General features: G+C 33.5%; 1 protein-coding gene, 1 long non-coding RNA gene and 1 pseudogene across 3 annotated transcripts; 1 reads left to right on the top strand and 2 right to left on the bottom strand.

Moving 5' to 3' along the window:
• LOC102623807 (gamma-terpinene synthase, chloroplastic-like) lies at positions 1 to 11,760 on the bottom strand (annotated as a pseudogene).
• Positions 4,074 to 5,293, top strand: LOC127899040 (uncharacterized). The gene is made up of 3 exons (XR_008050823.1): positions 4,074 to 4,113; positions 4,437 to 4,480; positions 5,112 to 5,293. It is a non-coding gene; the product is annotated as an uncharacterized LOC127899040 (long non-coding RNA).
• A 4,203-nt stretch (positions 11,761 to 15,963) lies between the features above and the next one.
• LOC102620132 (uncharacterized protein At4g22758) lies at positions 15,964 to 17,514 on the bottom strand. 2 transcript variants are annotated; one of them, XM_006471353.4, is made up of 3 exons: positions 17,172 to 17,510; positions 16,695 to 17,058; positions 15,964 to 16,575 (listed from the first exon to the last, which is right to left on the bottom strand). In XM_006471353.4, the coding sequence occupies exons 2-3, from the start codon at positions 16,990 to 16,992 to the stop codon at positions 16,382 to 16,384; spliced, it is 492 nt and encodes a 163-aa protein (XP_006471416.1). In that variant the 5' UTR covers positions 16,993 to 17,058; positions 17,172 to 17,510; the 3' UTR covers positions 15,964 to 16,381. The 2 variants fall into 2 exon arrangements, with proteins under 2 accessions (XP_006471416.1, XP_006471415.1); XM_006471352.4 differs by having other exon boundaries at positions 16,695 to 17,514.
• Positions 17,515 to 18,184: the final 670 nt, after the last annotated feature.

Genomic DNA, 18,184 nt, shown 5'->3' with positions numbered 1-18,184 from the left:
TCACCCCAGTAAAGAGAATACACAATCCTTAGTATTTTCTTAAACACCGTGTCCATCTCCAAATTGGTACATGCATAGAGCTATCCTCGCCGAATTCACTGTAATCCCAACTAAAACGTCGTAAAAGCAATGCACGTTTCCAAATCAATCACTGTTCATCTGCATCCATGTCTTACCAATCAAATCTAATATATCTTCACGACCCTCCCCTCTAAAACTCCAAATTTCGTGCATGTGACATTGAATTGATTTAGGAACATCTCTTCTCTTTAGCTCATCCTAATAATTAATTAAATCAGCATCTATTACAAACTACTTTAACAATTAATCGATCATCCAAAAATCAGATCGTGAGTACTACAATTTGTTATGGAGAATATCCTATATTACTGATAACAATAACAATTGTGTTCTCAGCGAATATAATTGTGATCTCCATAATTCCATAACACAAGTAATATTAAAAATTAACTAATTGTACCGATGATGTTCCCAAATCGCCTGCAAGTCGTAGAATCATGGATGAAAAACTCAAAAACAAATTATATTGGGATAATCTTGCAAGTATTCCAAGGCCTTCTTTGTTATTGGATTTGCTGTAAAATACATATGCATGGATTAGAATTACCGGTGCTGATATTGAAATACAAGCATTTTCCAAGTATTCTTGGAGAGTTGGCACGTTGTCGCTATTGTACCACTTTGCCTCCACTAAATATGCTTTACATATATCTGCCCAGTGAAAGTTTTATTTTTATATATCGAGTTAATTAATATAATATGAGATAATATCAATTACAAAAAGCATAAATTAAATTAATTAAAGGGAAAATAATCCTAACCACTTCAAGAGTACTGAAAGTATAATTAACCACCACAAGTTTTATTAAAAAACCAAAGGAAAGGAAATGATTTTTATTCATCATTTACCGTCTATTTTACAATGATATAAATACAAAAGGTATTGTAACAATTACAAGAGAAAGTCCAACAAAAATAAATGAAGGAGGATAGTAATTGTCTGGTGTGAAGAAAATAAATGAAAGAGGATAGTAGTTGTCTGGGGATTGATGGCAATTATTATGCATATTTCAACAATCATCATTGCATGTCATCATTGCATTTCTTTCATGTGCTCTGTAATTATTATACTTACCTGCCAATAAGTTTTTAATAATATCTCTACACCACTAACTCCAATAGCCACCGTTAAATAATCTAAGATAGCAAATTAATTTATGCTAAAAATGAAAAACATATGATAAAATCGGGAGGCCAAATTATTCTTTTATAAATTAAAACTTGGGAGCTTGTGGAGCTAATATTAGAAACTCAAAGCAACTATTTGCACTTTCGATATTCTTGAGGTGATTGGAGAATAATCTCCCTTAATTGAAATAAAAGGTTTAGTTTACTAGTTCTGCTTACTTAAGATAAGAAATAATCATGTCAACTCCTTCATCCCTAAGAGCATCAAAAGCCATTCCATTTATGGAATTATGGAGAGCATGAAAGCACAAATTCATATAGTATGGAAATTGCTCTATTGTAGTAGCGTCCCATCTAATATATTCATTATTGCACTTAATATCAAAACTATTAATTTATTGAATGTGCGAGTCCATGTTAAGTTGCTAAAAATGTAATATAGCTAAATTAAAATAAGATAGATATACAAATATATAAATTCACAAGTAATGTTCTAGTAGACGACGTGCTCACCTTGTGTTAGGCGATATTGTAACATGATTTTATCTTATTAATCCACAACTTTAGCACTATTCATTAGGAATCATGAAATTATATTAAGTGTTCAAGTACTTATCATTTGATGAGCATTATTGCTCACTAGATCATGTTCCACAAACAGTCATACAGATGATATAAATAACTATAAAGATAAAAGTATCCTTCAACTGCATCAGTGAATAGCTCAAGTTCATCCAAGGTCCCATAGACATCATAAACATCATCGATTGTTGTTATTAAGTCTGCAAACAAGGCGTGGAAAGCGTATCACATGCATTGGTGCACTGTAAAGCTGCAAGGAAGGTATGGATTCATGCTCCCTTTGAAATGCATTTCCCTGATGCTTCTAATCAAGATATGTGGAATGTTATGCTTGAGATAACCAAGAAGATGAGCAAGTCAGACATAGAAATATTTGCTGCATACTGCTGGGCCATATGGTATAGCAGGAACAACAGGATTTTTGAAGGCAAAAAGATGGACTGCTGGCGAGTGGTGGCTAAAGCTGAGGCTGTAGTTGAGGCTTATAAACGGGTGAGTCAGCAAGGGCACGGATCAGGGGGAATGCACAATCCAATGAAGAGCCAGAAGTGGTGCCCTCCTCCTGCAAATGTTTTCAAGGCTAATGTGGATGCCGCTATTAATCATGAAAAAGGAATAGCAGGGTTAGGAGCTGTAATCCGAGATTCAAACAGCAGAATCATTGTGGCTGCTGTCAAGACCACAAAATTTTCTGGAGATGTTAAGGTTGCAGAAGCAGAAGCTGTTGAATGGGGATTAGTTGTGGCAAAAAATGCAGCTCTTAGCTCTTTAATGGTGGAGACAGATTGTCAAGATGTAGCAAAGTTGATTAACAACCAAGAGGGAAGCAAGACAGAGATTGTTTGGGTGATTTCTGAAATTCAAGATCAAAGGAAGGATTTCCAGCACATCAGTTTCCATTACACACCCAGATCATGTAATGCTCATGCCCACTCCTTGGCTAAGCTTGCTTTAAGGAGTCTTTCAAATGTTGTATGGACAGCGCCGTTACCAATTGATGTGGAATCTGTATTCTCTTGTTTGCTTTAATGAAAGTTTAATTATCTTCTCAAAAAAAAAGGCATTGACCCTTGTAGACATACATCTAGAATATCCAAACTCAGGTTCGAATATCACCCACAGGGTCTAGAAGAAATTCTCCATTAATCTATCTCTTGCAAAATTCAACTTCTGCACACGTCTTGTTTTCTTCCACCACCTGACACATAATCAATTAGCATGAAATTAAATAAGTTACATATATCATGCTCAGTTGGACTTTATCATTCTTGAGTGCGGATATTCGTATGTTTACAAATAATATAAAGAGGCTGTACATGAGCTTTATTACGGTACAAAAAAATTTTACAAGGTTGTAGAACGGTGAGTCCGCACTTAATGAGAAGGACTCTAATAAGATTATATATCTAGATTCTTACGTTTGAAAGAATTTTGGAGATCACATCGAGAGAGAATTTGTAACTGTTTCATTCATTTTCTTTGTACATCTTGCTAGTATTTATAGTTGCTTAGCTCAACATCAGCTAATATTTTCAGTTATACTAATAATAAACTCAAAACTAAATGTAAATTTAATACTTTGATCTCAACCGTTCATTAATAACTAATTTACTACATCATACAACAATTGAGGAATCTCTATGTAGCTATTTTGCCATCTACAATCTTCTTACTTTGTACGTGTGACCTTCAGCTCATCACTCATGTAAGTAACTGCCTTGGTTAACAAGTAGGCTCCGGCTGGTACTGTAATACCCCACACTCGATTTTGACCTTGTTGACCACCCTTATAAATTGAGAGAGAGAGAGAGAAAGTAAAAAGAGAAGAGAAGAGAGAGAGAAGATAAACCGAACCGGATCCAACCAGACCCACGAGCGCGACCCGGCCGGTTCTCCCATTTTCGGCCACCGTTCCGGTCAAGGTTGATACCGATTTGAAGCTTGAGAGACGAGCAATGTATCCATGCCGTCCTTGCCGCCGGAAATCAATCGGAAAGCCACCGATCGAAGCTTTGAAGTTCTGTGGAATTGCCGCCTCGATTCGCCGTGATTTCGCTGGTTTCCAGTGAAGCCATCACTTGGGTTTTGTTCCTTACCTTTCCCTCTACCATTTCCGACTAACCACTGATGTCGGGGACGTCGTTTTGCCATTGATCGGCCGTTGAAGGATTCACAACTTTGGGAGCTCGATCCGAAGCCATCACCGCGCGTGGGAGGTCACTACCGCCACCATTGGACTCAGCATGGCTTGAACTTTCAGTTCTGAGCTTCCTGTCGCCGTTGGTTGAATTTCGGTGACTGTTGACCGGCAAGGGTATTTCGGTAATTTCACAGTCTAAAGGCAATTTTGTAATTTTAGATTTTGTGGGTATTTTAGTAATTGCTGAAATTGAGGATAAAGATGGTAATTTGTGATTTTGAGGTTAATTTGGTAATTTTGATATTTGAGGGTATTTTGGTAATTTTGATATTTGAGGGTAATTTTGTAATTTTAAGAATTATGAGTATTTTGATGATTTATGATTTAAATTAAAATTATTTGAGGTTAAGTATGGAATATGATTATATTGAGGAATTTGAGAATATTGGAGTTTATGATTATGGTTTAATTTTATTCTTATGAGAGTATTTTTATTTATTTTTAGGCCGATGATATTGATGTGCATTTGTTACTCGAGGATACCAGGAGGTAAGTAAACTAGATTTCCAAACGAATCACAATAAACAATATATATGTTGACATGTTTGAAAAGTCTATTTTGATATATACGGATATTGATTTATATGCTTTGCCCATGTGTTTACGTGATGTGTTGATAGGATGTGTTGTTATGTGTTATGTGTGTTTATGGACATGGGCATATGTATGTGTGAATATTTCATTGGCATGAGCACGAAATGCATTATGTTTTCTATAAAATGATAGAGTGGATTTTAGCCAAATGGAATTTGTAGAAAGAAAAATTGTTTTATAGTTTTAGCTTGGATGCTTGAATTCGTTACTGGCTTAGTAGAGGACACTCTAGATGTTTATATAGTTATGAGATAAGTGGGCGAATGACGCATTGGCGAGAAGCCCAAAGAGTATAAAAGTTATGAAAGTTATGAAAGTTAAGGGAGTGTCCTACTAAGCGGTAATCGAATGAAGGTAGCTCAAGTAAGTGGTTTGAAAGAGAATGTGAAAGTTTGAGAAAGACAGAATGAGATTTCGATGATTTGTTTTACAATTTGCAATATATATATGTATGTATGTATTTTGGTATATGCAAAACTGGTTTACTTACTGAGTTTCGTACTCATTATAGTTTATTGTGATTCAGTTTCCGTAAATTAGGATTGATTTGTGATGAGCGTCGAGAAGAACTTGAATGGAGGAATTAGATGGTTTGGCATGAATTTTAAATTCTTCCGCTGCAGTTTGCATTTTATATTTGTATTTTCAAGGATATAATGTTTTTGGATTGTAAAAGGATTATTATTATTTATTATTATTTTATTTTTAAGCATCTATCAGTAAGATTTGCCCTGTGGAGGTCGGGGCGGGTCGTTACAGGTACTCTCACATGATTTGATCCAAGTTCAACTTCATCAATAATCTCAACATCCATTCTTAAACTTAAGTCTCTATGAGAGACTTTAAGTTTGTCTCTGAAGAAGCTGAACTTAGAATAAGTAATTGGCTTAGTTAAAACATCAGCAATTTGATCATTGCTTGATACAAATGCAATTTCAACTTCTTTCTTTTCAACTTTATCTCCGACAAAATGAATGTCTATTTCTATGTGTTTGGTTTTGAAATGAAGAACTAGGTTTGTGGCAATTGCAGCTGCACTTGTACTGTCACTTAACAACAAAGCTGTGCAGTTGAGTTTTACATCTAGTTCTTTAAGAATGTAACATATCCATGTTATCTTTGCACAAGCCAATGTCATAGCTTTGTATTCAGACTCTGCTAATGATTTAAATAACACACTCTGTTTCTTTGAACTCCAACTAATTAGGTTATCACTTAAATACACACAGTAACCGCTAGTAGATCTTCTATTATCAGGATCATTCTCCAAATCAGCATTTGAATAGACTACCAGATCAAAAGAATCAGACTTCTTTAAACTTATTCCATAATCAATTGTTTCTTTTAGATACCTCAATACTCCCTTGCAAGATGTCCAATGTGGCTGCAAAGGATTTGCCATAAACTGACTTAATTTGTTTACTGCATATGCAATCTCTGGCCTAGTTAGCACAGCATACTGCAGCCCTCCAATAGCTCTTATATATTGGGTCAGCACATTTCTCCCTCATGTATTTGCTTAACTGTTCAGTTGTTGTAAGTGGAGTATATGCTCTATTATAGTTCTTTAAGTCAAATTTGGTAAGCAATTCCTTTAAGTATTTGGCTTGAGACAGTACTAGAGTATCTTCATTTCTTGTAACTTCAATGCCAAGAAAGAAATTAAGTTGCCCTAAATCCTTAAGAGCAAAAATAATTCTTAAGTTGTGAATAGGCTATTCATTTTCAACATTATTACTCCTATTGACTATGATATCATCAACATAGACTAGTAAGATGATTAGATCATTCTCATTTCATTTGAAAAATAAGGATGTGTCTGATTTAGCTCGACAGAACTGAAATGATTCAAGAACTTATTTCATCTTGTCAAACCAAGCTCTAAGTGCTTGTTTTATACCATAGAGAACTTTCTTCAATTTACAAACATGCTTTGGGTGATCTGGATTCACAAATCCTTTTGTTTGAGGCATATATATGGTTTCAATTATCTCTCCATTTAGGAATGCATTATTAATATCAACATGTCTCGAACTCCAGTTATTCATGACAACAAGACTCAATATAATTCTTATAGTTGCTGCCTTTACAACAGGGTTGAGTGCTTCTTGATAATCTACCCTTTCAATTTGCAAGAAACCCTTTGCTACTAGTCTGGTTTTATATATATTTATTGATTCATCAGAATTTTATTTCACCCTAAAAATCCATTTGTTTCCCACAAGTTTCATATTTTGCTCTGGAGGAACTAGGCACTAAGTCTGGTTTTTCATTAGAGTACTAAACTCATCTTGCATTGCCAGTTTCCAGTTTTGATCATATAAATCTTCAACAACACTTAATGGTGTATCTAGTGACAAGGCTTTTTCTATATTGTAGACTTTAGGTAAAAATTTCAACTTTGGCTCTGGTTATCATGGGATGTGAAGGTTTAGGTTGAGGAGTAGTTTGAGACATTTAAGGATTTTGGTTTTGGAGTTCATTGTTTTCAAGTGCAATTGGACGGTTTGAAAAATTATGAGTTTCAGAGTGTGTATTTAAAACATTATTTGGCACTGGAATAATATGATCATTGTTATTGTCAGCACCTTAATCATTAGAATAAGTAATTTCTTAAATTGGATTCTCATATGAGTTTGAAATAGCTGCTGCTACCTCATGACTATGACTTTCAGAAGGAAACGACACTGTGATGAATTTACTGAAGGTGTTTATAGGCTCAGATGATTGAGCTGTTTGGAACTCATAAATTTTGGATCTATTTGGGAAAGAAAAGAGCTTTCATTAACATGTGTTGCAATTCCCTTTGAACTTAAGCACATGTAACATTATGTGTATGGTTGGAACCTAGATTTACACATTTAGAAGTATGGAAATCAAATTTATGATTGTTGTAAGGTCTTAATAAAGGATAGCACTCACAGTTAAAAATTTTGATAAGGGAATAATTTAGTTTCTTTGAGTAAAGGGCTTTAAATGGTGTTTTGTCATTTAAAATAGGAGTATTGATTCTGTTTATAAGGTAGGTAGCATTCGAGAAAGCTTCCCACCAAGATTTGAGAGGTATGTCTGCTTGAGCAAGAAGTGTCAGGCCAGTTTCTATAAGATATTTGTGCTTTCTTTCAGTCTTTCCATTTTGATAGTGTGTGTATGGGTAAGAGTATCTTTCCTTTCATGTTTAAAGTATGGCTCAAACACTTTGTATTCTCTTCCCATATCACATTGTAAGGCTTTGATTTTTAATTCTAGGTTTTTCTCAATCTGATTTTTAAAGGTAATAAATGTTGTGAGTACCTGTGATTTATGTGTTAATCCATAAATCCATGTGTAACTTGCTTTGTCATCAATGAAAGCTATATAATATCTAAAACCTTGGTTTAATACTGTGGGAGTAGGACCCCAAAAATTACTATGAATGATTTCAAGAGCACTTGATGTTTTTGTTTCACTATTTAGGAATGACAATCTGTGTTGTTTTCCATACTGACAGGCTTTGCAGAAATACAAACCAGACATTTTATTTCTAAGAGAAATATTACAAGCTGACAAAGTTTTTCTAAGAGCAATGATATTGGGGTGGCCTAACCTCATATGCCATAAATCAAGCACTTTGTTGCTTGTACAATTTTCATTGCAATTTATAGATAGTATAAACTCATATTTGTGTACTTTATTGACTGTGAGTAAACTAGGAGTTGTATTAAATGATAACAGAATTGACTTAACATGACTAGAATCATGCAAACTTAGCAGCTTGTGCAATCCATCTTTAGCCATTCCTTTCATAAAAACACTCCACATTCTCTTGTCCTTAACAACCCAAAAGGTTTTATTGAATTCAATATAAACATCATTATCATGTAACAATTTTGAAACACTGATCAATTTTTTGGTTATTTCTAGAACATAAAGTATGTGACTAAGTTTGATGTGAGATAAGGTGTGTAGTTCAAGTGTGTTGAGCAATAAATGACTAATAGAAACCATTTTGAGTTTAGCTTCATTATCTACAGCAAGTTGATCAATTCTTTTGTATTCTGAGCTAATGTTGAGATTGTTGAAATCATTTGAGATGTGGTTTGTTGCTCCATTGTCAAGGTACCAAGCTCTATCTCCATGTCCTCCATTCTCAGTGACATACACCCTTTTTTCTCAGCGACATATGGCCTTCATTCTCAGCTACATAAGCACTTTTCCTATTTGTCATTGGATTAGGTACAAAATTCTTTTTGAATCTGAACTAGCAATGAGCAGCAATATGATTTTTCCTAAAGCAGATCTGGCAAGGTCCCTTAAGTTCTTCTTCATCAACTGGATTTTTGCCTTTGATTTTATTTGATGGATTCATGGTTTGATTGAAATTGCCTCCACCAAATTGATTTCCATTTGAGTTTCCAGTTTGCCTCCCACCATAATTGTTGTTATTTCCACTGAAGTTAAAATTTGATTACTAGTTCCTTATTTGATTTCCTCTGTGATAGGTTAGATTAGCTTGATAATTCATGTGACTGGTAGAGTGTTGATATTCACTTCAGTTTTCATGATTCAACAACATTCCAAACATATTAGAAAGTGGTGTGCTTTCAGGTTTTGTGTTAATTGTAGTAACAATCGAATCATATTCAGATCCAATACAAAATCATCATCATTCATGTTGTTTCCAACATCTCTTAATGCATCCAGAGTAGTTTTCATCCTAGTATAGTACTCATGAATTGTCAACGATCCCTTCCTTGTGATTTTAATCTAAGTTCTCAAGTGTAGAACTCAAGATCTAGATATGGCGCCAAATTGAGTTGCAAGGATCTATCATACATCTATAGAAGATCTTGCTCCAACAACAGCATTCAAAACTTCTTCACTCAAAGTTGAAAGTAACCAGCTCATCAATTGCTGATCATTCCTCCTCTAGATCTGGAATTGTGGATTTGGTGTTGTAATCACAGTTTGATCACTGTCAATGTTGATTACAACTCGATTTGGTGGACTCTTTCTGCTATCAATCAGATCTTCCAGATCATTTGCATTGATTGTTACTATAACTTGAGATCACCATAGCAAATAGTTGTTGTTAGTGAGCTTAATAGGTGTGTTGAATATGAGTAAGCTGAGAACAAAGGCATTGACGTTTGAGATTTGATTTGAGTTTATGGTTGAGCTTGAAGCTCTATTGCTATTAGCTTGATTTTCATTGCTCGTCATTATTGCTTCACTAGCTCTGATATCATGAAAGAATTTTGGAGATCACATCGAGAGAGAGAATTTGTAATTGTTTCATTCATTTTCTTTGTACATCTTGTTGGTATTTATAGTTGTCCATCTCAGCATCCAGCTAATATTTTCAGTTATACTAATAACAAACTCAAAACTAAATGTAAATTTTATACTTTGATCTTAGCCGTTCATTAATAACTAATTTACTACATCATATAACAATTGAGGAATCTCTGTGTAGTTATTTTGCCATCTAGAATCTTCTTACTTTGTACATGTGACCTTCAACTCATCACTCATGTAAGCAACTGCCTTGGTTAACAAGTAGGCTCTGGCTGGTACTCCCACATGACTTGATCTAAGTTCAGCTTCATCCGTAATCTCAACAACCTTGACACATATTTGCGATCCTCTTGGCGTGCAGCATGCACAATATTAAAGTCAAGTTTAGCAAGCTCGAGCAAGAAAGATTTCGTGTTTGGTCCGCTCTCGTATACATCAGTGAACCACCTTGTCTCCAATCTGTGCATCCTTCAATGTAGTGGAAGTTCCCGAGCATGTCACTAATGTACAAAGATATCCATCATTATTTTCATTATTATTATGCTTGACTACGTATCCTTTGAGATATGTAGTGGTGAAATTTATAGTATCACGAAAGATATTGCTTTCTCCTTCTACCAAGAGATACGCAGCTTCATACAGAGCAAGAAATATTTCGTGTTTGGTCCGCTCTCGTATACATCAGTGAACCACCTTGTCTCCAATCTGTGCATCCTTCAATGTAGTGGAAGTTCCAGGGCATGTCACTAATGTACAAAGATATCCATCATTATTTTCATTATTATTATGCTTGACTACGTATCCTTTGAGATATGTAGTGGTGAAATTTATAGCATCACGAAAGTTATTGCTTTCTCCTTCTACCAAGAGATACGCAGCTTCATACAGAGCTAAAATTCCTTTACAATCGTCACCGAGGCATGATAACTTAAAGCTCCCCTTCTCATCCTTGAAATAGGAAAATGTTTCTACAATTATATAAGCGCACATGCATGCGTCTCATATTATTAATTAGATAATCGAGATCAAACAATCGGAATGAATTCTTTTAAGATCCACGAAGACAGAACGAAAAGTTGTGGAAAAATGCTAAAGTGACAGAGCATAGTCAAAAACAGTGATAAATCGGTGCCAGCCACTTACCTTGTTTTTCAATTGAGTAAACCAACATTGCCTTATCACTGTTTCTGTCAATTTTTTCTGACCAGATATTATTACACAATAGTTGCATGCATGCATGCATCCGTACCTTTCGCAGGTATATCATAACCATGTTGCCTTATGAGTCAGATTTTGAGTGTTACGGCATATAAACTTTCTTGTTTTTGCTTATAATTGCTGTGATTATTAGTATTCTTATTGTATGTCCTAACCAGAGTTCTTTTATTTTCATCCTCACAGTGATAAGATAATCCAAGTCTTTGCAGAGTATCAATGAGCTCAGGTAGGTGTAGAGGATTGAAATCCACCTCCACTCTATGATCATCCTGCTGCAGCATCGCCCTCACTTCTTTCCTCAGCTTTTCCACTCTTTCTGCATACGATTCTCCCTGCATGATATAATTAAAGCAAATCATTTGTTATTTAGTTCGATACGTACGTATATTTAAACGAACTAATTGCAAACAAATTAAGCTAATTAATTAATTATATATCTTATATTTACTCTCAAGTGATTGAATATAGTCAAAAACCCAAATAGATGGCTGGTAACTGGCAGGTCGCCTAATAATGGTTTGATCAGCACGAGCCTTAGTACTGGTGGATGCAGCCATGCGATATTAGACTCGAGTACCAATTGCAGGAGGAACAAAGACGTTAGTGTTCCTTGATAATTATAGTGATAATCTGGTGAAATTGCATGTCACAGACAGTAAAGAAAGCAGATTACGAGCCATAATTAAGAATATAAATTCAAGGAGTGTATATATGAGATCTATATTAATTGCTCAAAATTAATAGGAAAATGGAACGATTACATGGGATTCTTCTAGTCCTCGAGTAAATCATATGATGGCTATTTATATATCGTGAGCTTCTTAATATTTCTGTTATATTTATGTGTATTTCCTTGAGGGTTTAGGGAATAAGAATGAAACTCATATTTAATTGATAAAATGTAATGTCAAATGCAATTTGGAAATATGAATAAAATGTGTGGATCCCACACAATTTGAAAAAATTAATGGGAATTTCATTCCCATGAGGGGTTGGGAATGGAGATTCTCATTTCTTGAACTGACTTTCATATCCTTCTAATTTTTTCATATTTCTCGAATTACCCTCGTTTAAATCACAATTAATTTTATTATTTTAAATGTCATTATTATTATTATTATTAAATTTTATTAACTTTATTATTTTAGTTATTATTAATTATTGTTAATATTATTATTATTATTATTAATTTTATTTTTAATTAATATCATTTTTATAATAATATTTATACATGTATCTATCTAGTTAATGAAAATTACATTATTTAATATTATGAATATTTTGGTAAATTAATTATCATTCCCATTTATTTTATCAAGTAAACACATTAATGATATTTCAGTACATTTTCATTCCCAGCACATTCTCATTCCACCCCATTCTCATTTTATGAAGTAAACGCACCAGCTTAAAAGCCCAAATGCAATTGATTTGACCTTTGTGATCCACTCATGAATGAATCTGTCATTTTCCTCTATTTGCTTCAACAAAACTCCTATTAAAACTCCCTTTGTAACCCTAAAGTTTTTTTAAGAGTGATCAATGATTACTTAATATAGCATTATTATTTTTATAAACAAATGGGTTCGTGGTATCATTAGGCTAAGCTGAAAAGATAATGACAAAAAATAAAACATCCCCCCCCCCCCACCAAAAAGTTTGTGATGTAGATTCCCAAGTCCACAAAAAGCAAAATGTTGAGCAAAGCTTGTTTGTGATCAATTCATGGATGAATCTGTCATTTTCCTCTATTTGCTTCAAGAAGCTCCTATTAAGTGTGATACAATGCTTACTTAATACAGCATTATTGTTTTTTAAAATAAATGGGTTGGTGGTATCATTATGCTAAGTGGAAAAGATAATAACAATAAATAATATTCTTAGTATTTTGCGCGTGTTGAATTGGAATTTGATAATAAATTTTCCGCTGATCAATTTTTCAAATTCCTCATTACACAACAAAAACTGCAGCTGCCGACAATTTTCAAATAAATGGGTTGGTGTACAACGGCCGGCTTGTTGTATTATTAGCCCGGCCCTTTTTGGTGCATTGAGCTCGAGGAATCAAGCTCTAAGATCTTAGGCCTCAAAGCCCAATTACGATTCAATCAAAATCATTATCCAATTCTTCGATCTCATTTTATTTTTATGCATTTTGATCAGTTATTCAGTTAAGTAAATTAAAAATAAATGTTTTGATTAATTCGAATTGAATACTATAAACTAATAAATAAAACCTTTTAAAGTTATACGAATGGAAATTCTATGGTATATATCGAATTTAATATTATTATCAATAATTATTTCGTTTATTAATAATGATGAAATCAATACGTGAAAATATTACATCCAAGTCCAATCATATACGTGATAGGGCACCTAACAATTAGAATAATTATTGTTTTTTCAGAGTTCCTATTTTAGACTTCTTCGGTATCTTTATGTTAAGGTTAAGGGTTTTTTTTCCCCAAAAAAAAAAGAGCTCCTACCTGAAGAGGTCGATTCGCCATCTACTCATCAAATATTTTAATTTTTAATATTTCTGAGTTATATTGAATTAGATAATAAATTTTTCTCTGGATTTTTTTTTTCAAAATTCCTTATCAATGTATGAATTGTTTTTCCAAAATAATAATAATAATGGAGAATGATTCTAAGGCCCTTAATTTTTCATATTTTTATCGCTTCCATTCCTATTCTTACTTTAGTTATCCATTACATCTCTAACTCTATTATTTTAAATTGAATGATAAATGAGAGTTTTTTTTTTTAAACAAACAGGACATCAACACTAACAATAATAATATAACAATAAAAGATAACAAAAATTGAGTTTTTTCTATAACAATTTTAATGTCGGTTAATTAAAAAATTTAAGTGGGGTAATTAAAAAAATTAGAACTTAAATAATAAAAGTAAGGAACATGAAGGCCAGCTTCTCTTATAAAAATAAATTTGTGATGTAGACTCCGAAATTCCAAGTCCACATGAAACAATACAATTTCATTTTCTAAAAAAAAAAAAATCACGTCAGCAGGTTTTCATTTTCTAAAAACAAAATTTCTTATTTCAAAATCAATGGACGGAGGGTTCGAATCCTACTCACATAAGAAGGGAAGAAAATAAAAATGAAGGAAATTAAGTTATTGTCAAATTTAATAATAAAAAAATTTATTTGAAATATGGCATATATCTTGTAAATACATACATCGCAGAATTTCATAATTGTAAGATTTAAATTACGGTAAAGTTAAAATTATAATTTATTAATAGACCAACATAATCGCATTACAAGACCTTGGAATTAATAGCTTTTGATTATTTAACCACTATTGTTTGGTTGGGTTCATTCCCAACAGAAATCACGAATGTATTCACCTCGTTAAATGAATGAAAGTTTTTATTTCTTATAAAAAAAGAAGAAAATAAACCAAAATAATCTTAAGGAAAATAACCCACGACTAGTGAAGAGTAACGCGAAATACCAACTAAAGAGTGTGAGATCGAAACATTGAATAATGAAGACAGTGATATCAGGTGCGTTTGGGATTGAGGTGCTGTTGCTTAAAAGTTACAGCTGTTATGAAAAAAAACTGTAATTATGAAACAAAAGTTAATAATATATATTAAATGTAAATTTTAAATAATAATTTTGATAAAATTGTTAAAAATATAATAGATTTTGTATTATACAAATGAAAAATCATATCAAGATAGCTTAAAAGTTACAACAGTTAGTGTTTATCAAACACTTTAATACTATAATTTTTAAGTTACAACTACTCAACCTCAATCCCAAACGCAACCATCAATTTATTGGAGAGAGTATAAAAAAATTACCGATTATATATATTATTAATATTAGGAGAGAATGCGGGCAATATGCCATGTCATTCATTGGTCGATATTTCAGTAACGAATAGGAAAACTTTGCCATGATTGATCATTTATTGGACCGCAAGTGGAAAAATGATTCTTTCCACTTTACCATGTTCGTCATTGATTTGTATATGCTTATCCCTTGACAAGAAATGATCAAAAGGCATTTGTCAAAAGAAATTGAGAGAGGATAGCAGTTGCCGATTGACAATGATAGCCGTACTGCTTTGTGAGATGATTTCATCGTGGACGTCATCTTCACTTACGTGATATTAAAATTACAATTATTGCTGATATTTTACTATCATCGGAGATATTTTTACCCTACTATTTATGTAAATTATTTTTCATAAATATAAATTAACAATAAAATTTTGATGATTAATAAATTAAAATTTTCTTGTAATTTTTTTCTTAGTTAAGCTTCTTTGACCATCTTTTAACCATTCAAGTTACCTTAACCTAAATTTTATTTGTATATTATACCATTATGGTATAAAATGAATAATCGTATGTTCTTATACCTAATAGTTTGGATATTTAATTTTGTACTTCGATTTAGCATATATAAATAATATCTAATAATTTTTAATACTCTACATGTAAATAACATAAATTTAATAATTTAAATAACTATTGTACTTTAAAGATATTATGTTAATTTAATTAAAAAATAATAATTATACTAATAAAATAATACTAACACATCATTTAAAAATAGTTAATTTTGTATTAAAAATTAAAAAATTAAATTAAACTTTTTATACTTTTTATCTTATAAGGGTAAAAATAATCAAAATATAAATTTAGGCTCGAGCACTCTTAATAAAATAAAATAATTTAATCATTAATATATTAAGATAAATTTAATTAATTAATTCTCTAAAATTTATTTTTTTTTTAAGAAAAGTAAATTTTCTATAATTATATTCTACGGATAGGGTGGTCTATTTACGGTCAGAATTTTACTAAGACCAATGGAAATCATCAATTCAATGATGACGTGACCGAAATTATTATTCTTACATTGAAAAGGAAGCTGCTCCCATTACGTTACATCATCAAAAGTCCATTGGAAAGAACAATACGCTTCTGGTGAACAACCTTCTGACATATGAATTCGGCATTTAGGACCGAACTCGATAAACAAAAAGAAAGTAAACTTCAAACTGTACATATTCTGATGATGATAAGGAAATTTACTCTATCTATTACATTTAAGCTTTATACAAAGCATTTCCAATTTTTGAATGCTTTTTCTAATTTCTTCAAGAAAATAATAATAATAATATTAATAATCCTAATTACCACAGCTAATTAATTCAACCTTTTTTTTCCAGCAAGCCACAGATATGAACAACATAGAGCAAATAACTAACTTAACCGCCAACGGAACGGCAAATGGCAACGGAATGAATCCAGTTACAACAAGAAATCCATGAATTTAAGCCAAGGAATCACCGTTTTACTAGCCTTTTCCGCTTCTTTCGAACACGTCGATGAAGACGATGTCGTTCCGTCGCTGCTGTTGCTGCAGCCGTCTTTCACCGGCTTTTTGGGACATAAAAAGAAGTTCCTGGACCCCAACTCCATCAGCTTCTCCTCTCTCCCCAAACCTAAACAAAACAAAATTAAATAATTTTTAATTCCATCAACCTCCACCATACGCGTGTCCTGATATTTCTCAGCATACAAATTAGCGGTCAGAGATAAAATGGTTTGATGTGACTCTTACTTTCCAAGCAAAACTGAGAGTAATGGAGGTCGAAGCCGGAGGGATCGGTGGTCGGCAAGATCGGCCGGCGGCATTCTTTGATGTACTGCTTGACGGCGGCGGCAGCAAGATCGGCGACGGTATTTTCCGGCGACATTATCACGTGTAATGCACCGACGCTTCCTTGAACCGTGACGTTCAACAACAGCTTCGTCAGCTTCTTCGGCCTCGATTCCGGTGACAGACAGACAAAGCTACGATCTTGAAGCAAATCCGGTAAAGTCTTCGGCCTTCTGAGCTCCTTCTGATCCGTCTGCATAGTGGCCGGGATTCCCCCGTGAAACGACGACGATTTCTCCGATAACCTTGCTCTCCGGCTCGATTCCTGTACTCCTCTCCGGTGACTCTTAGTATTCGGCATCAAATATGCAAATAACCTTATTGTAATAAAAAAAAAAGCTGATGAAAATTCTATTTAGTTCTTGATTTTGCTTTAACCTGTTATCTCAAGCGGCGGTAACGGAAGAACCAGAGGCGGGGGAAACCGAGAGCTGGAGAGGAGCTGAGGCTCTCAGGTTCCCAGTCACCGGAAGCTAACATATAAGTCGGGTGGTACAGTCGTAAATACACACTAAACACCAGGGCAAAAAGCTTAGAAGATTTGAACGATGAAGAGGCGAATGGAGAATCGAGGGGAGCCTGGCAACAAATTTATATGACGGAGTAGATAAGAAAGTGCATTGATTTTTCGTTGAGCTGACCGAGTATATCCGGTTGCTGTGACGGCGAGTGCTTTGTTGTGTTCGAAAGAACTCGCTATTGCCGGTGGATGGGATTGGTATCGTGGATCATTTTTGTGGTTTCGGTTTTAAAGCCTCGAAGGTTTTAACTGCTTTGTGCTAAAATGCGCGAGAGGGGTGGGGTTCGGTAATGGGTAACTGCAGTTTGACACGTGGGCGTATGTTGATTGGTTTAGCAGTTTCCAGTATTTGCGTGGAGTTGTTTGCAAGTATGAGCCGTTTTGTAGACAAACTTGGCCAGCCTAAAGGCGGCTGTGAAATGAAATTTAGGGTTATTTTTAGGGACCTCCCCTGAGGTTTCACGTATTAACACTCAGATGAAATGTATTGATGTAATTATAGGTAGTTCCCCTGTCGTTAGTTTCCCGTTACATTGACTGTTAATAGACTGTTTAAATTATTAAAATATCCTTCCTGCCAAAATAATAAATTATTAAACAAAGCTTTGAGAACCGATGACAATAAGATTACTGGAATTACAAAACGTTTAATAGACCAACATAATCCTCCATGTAAAGCAATTTATATCACCTATTAAAAAAAAAAAGCAGTTATTTCACTTAAGAGAATTTTACAATATCTAATCACAACTCAGTAAAGAACCAACAAAACAATTTAGAAATCATATTTCATTTTCATTTTCTCACATAATGAACATGCACATCACCCAGGTCAAATCCCAATTTCAAGTACATCCAAACAAACCTTAAA

Source organism: Citrus sinensis, chromosome 8 (assembly GCF_022201045.2).
Source record: "Citrus sinensis cultivar Valencia sweet orange chromosome 8, DVS_A1.0, whole genome shotgun sequence".
NCBI classification, from domain to species: domain Eukaryota; kingdom Viridiplantae; phylum Streptophyta; class Magnoliopsida; order Sapindales; family Rutaceae; genus Citrus; species Citrus sinensis.
The sequence above is the reverse complement of the archived record's forward strand: the minus strand, read 5'-3'. Positions and strand labels throughout refer to the sequence as shown.

What these genes read in the sequence shown, in the direction of transcription:
- LOC102620132 (XM_006471352.4), bottom strand. Translation starts at nt 17,094, where the DNA reads ATGCCGAATACTAAGAGTCACCGGAGAGGAGTACAGGAATCGAGCCGG. An exon ending in CTCTCAGTTTTGCTTGGAAA is followed by an intron (nt 16,576 to 16,694) that starts GTAAGAGTCACA and finishes TGTTTTGTTTAG; the next exon opens with GTTTGGGGAGAGAGGAGAAG.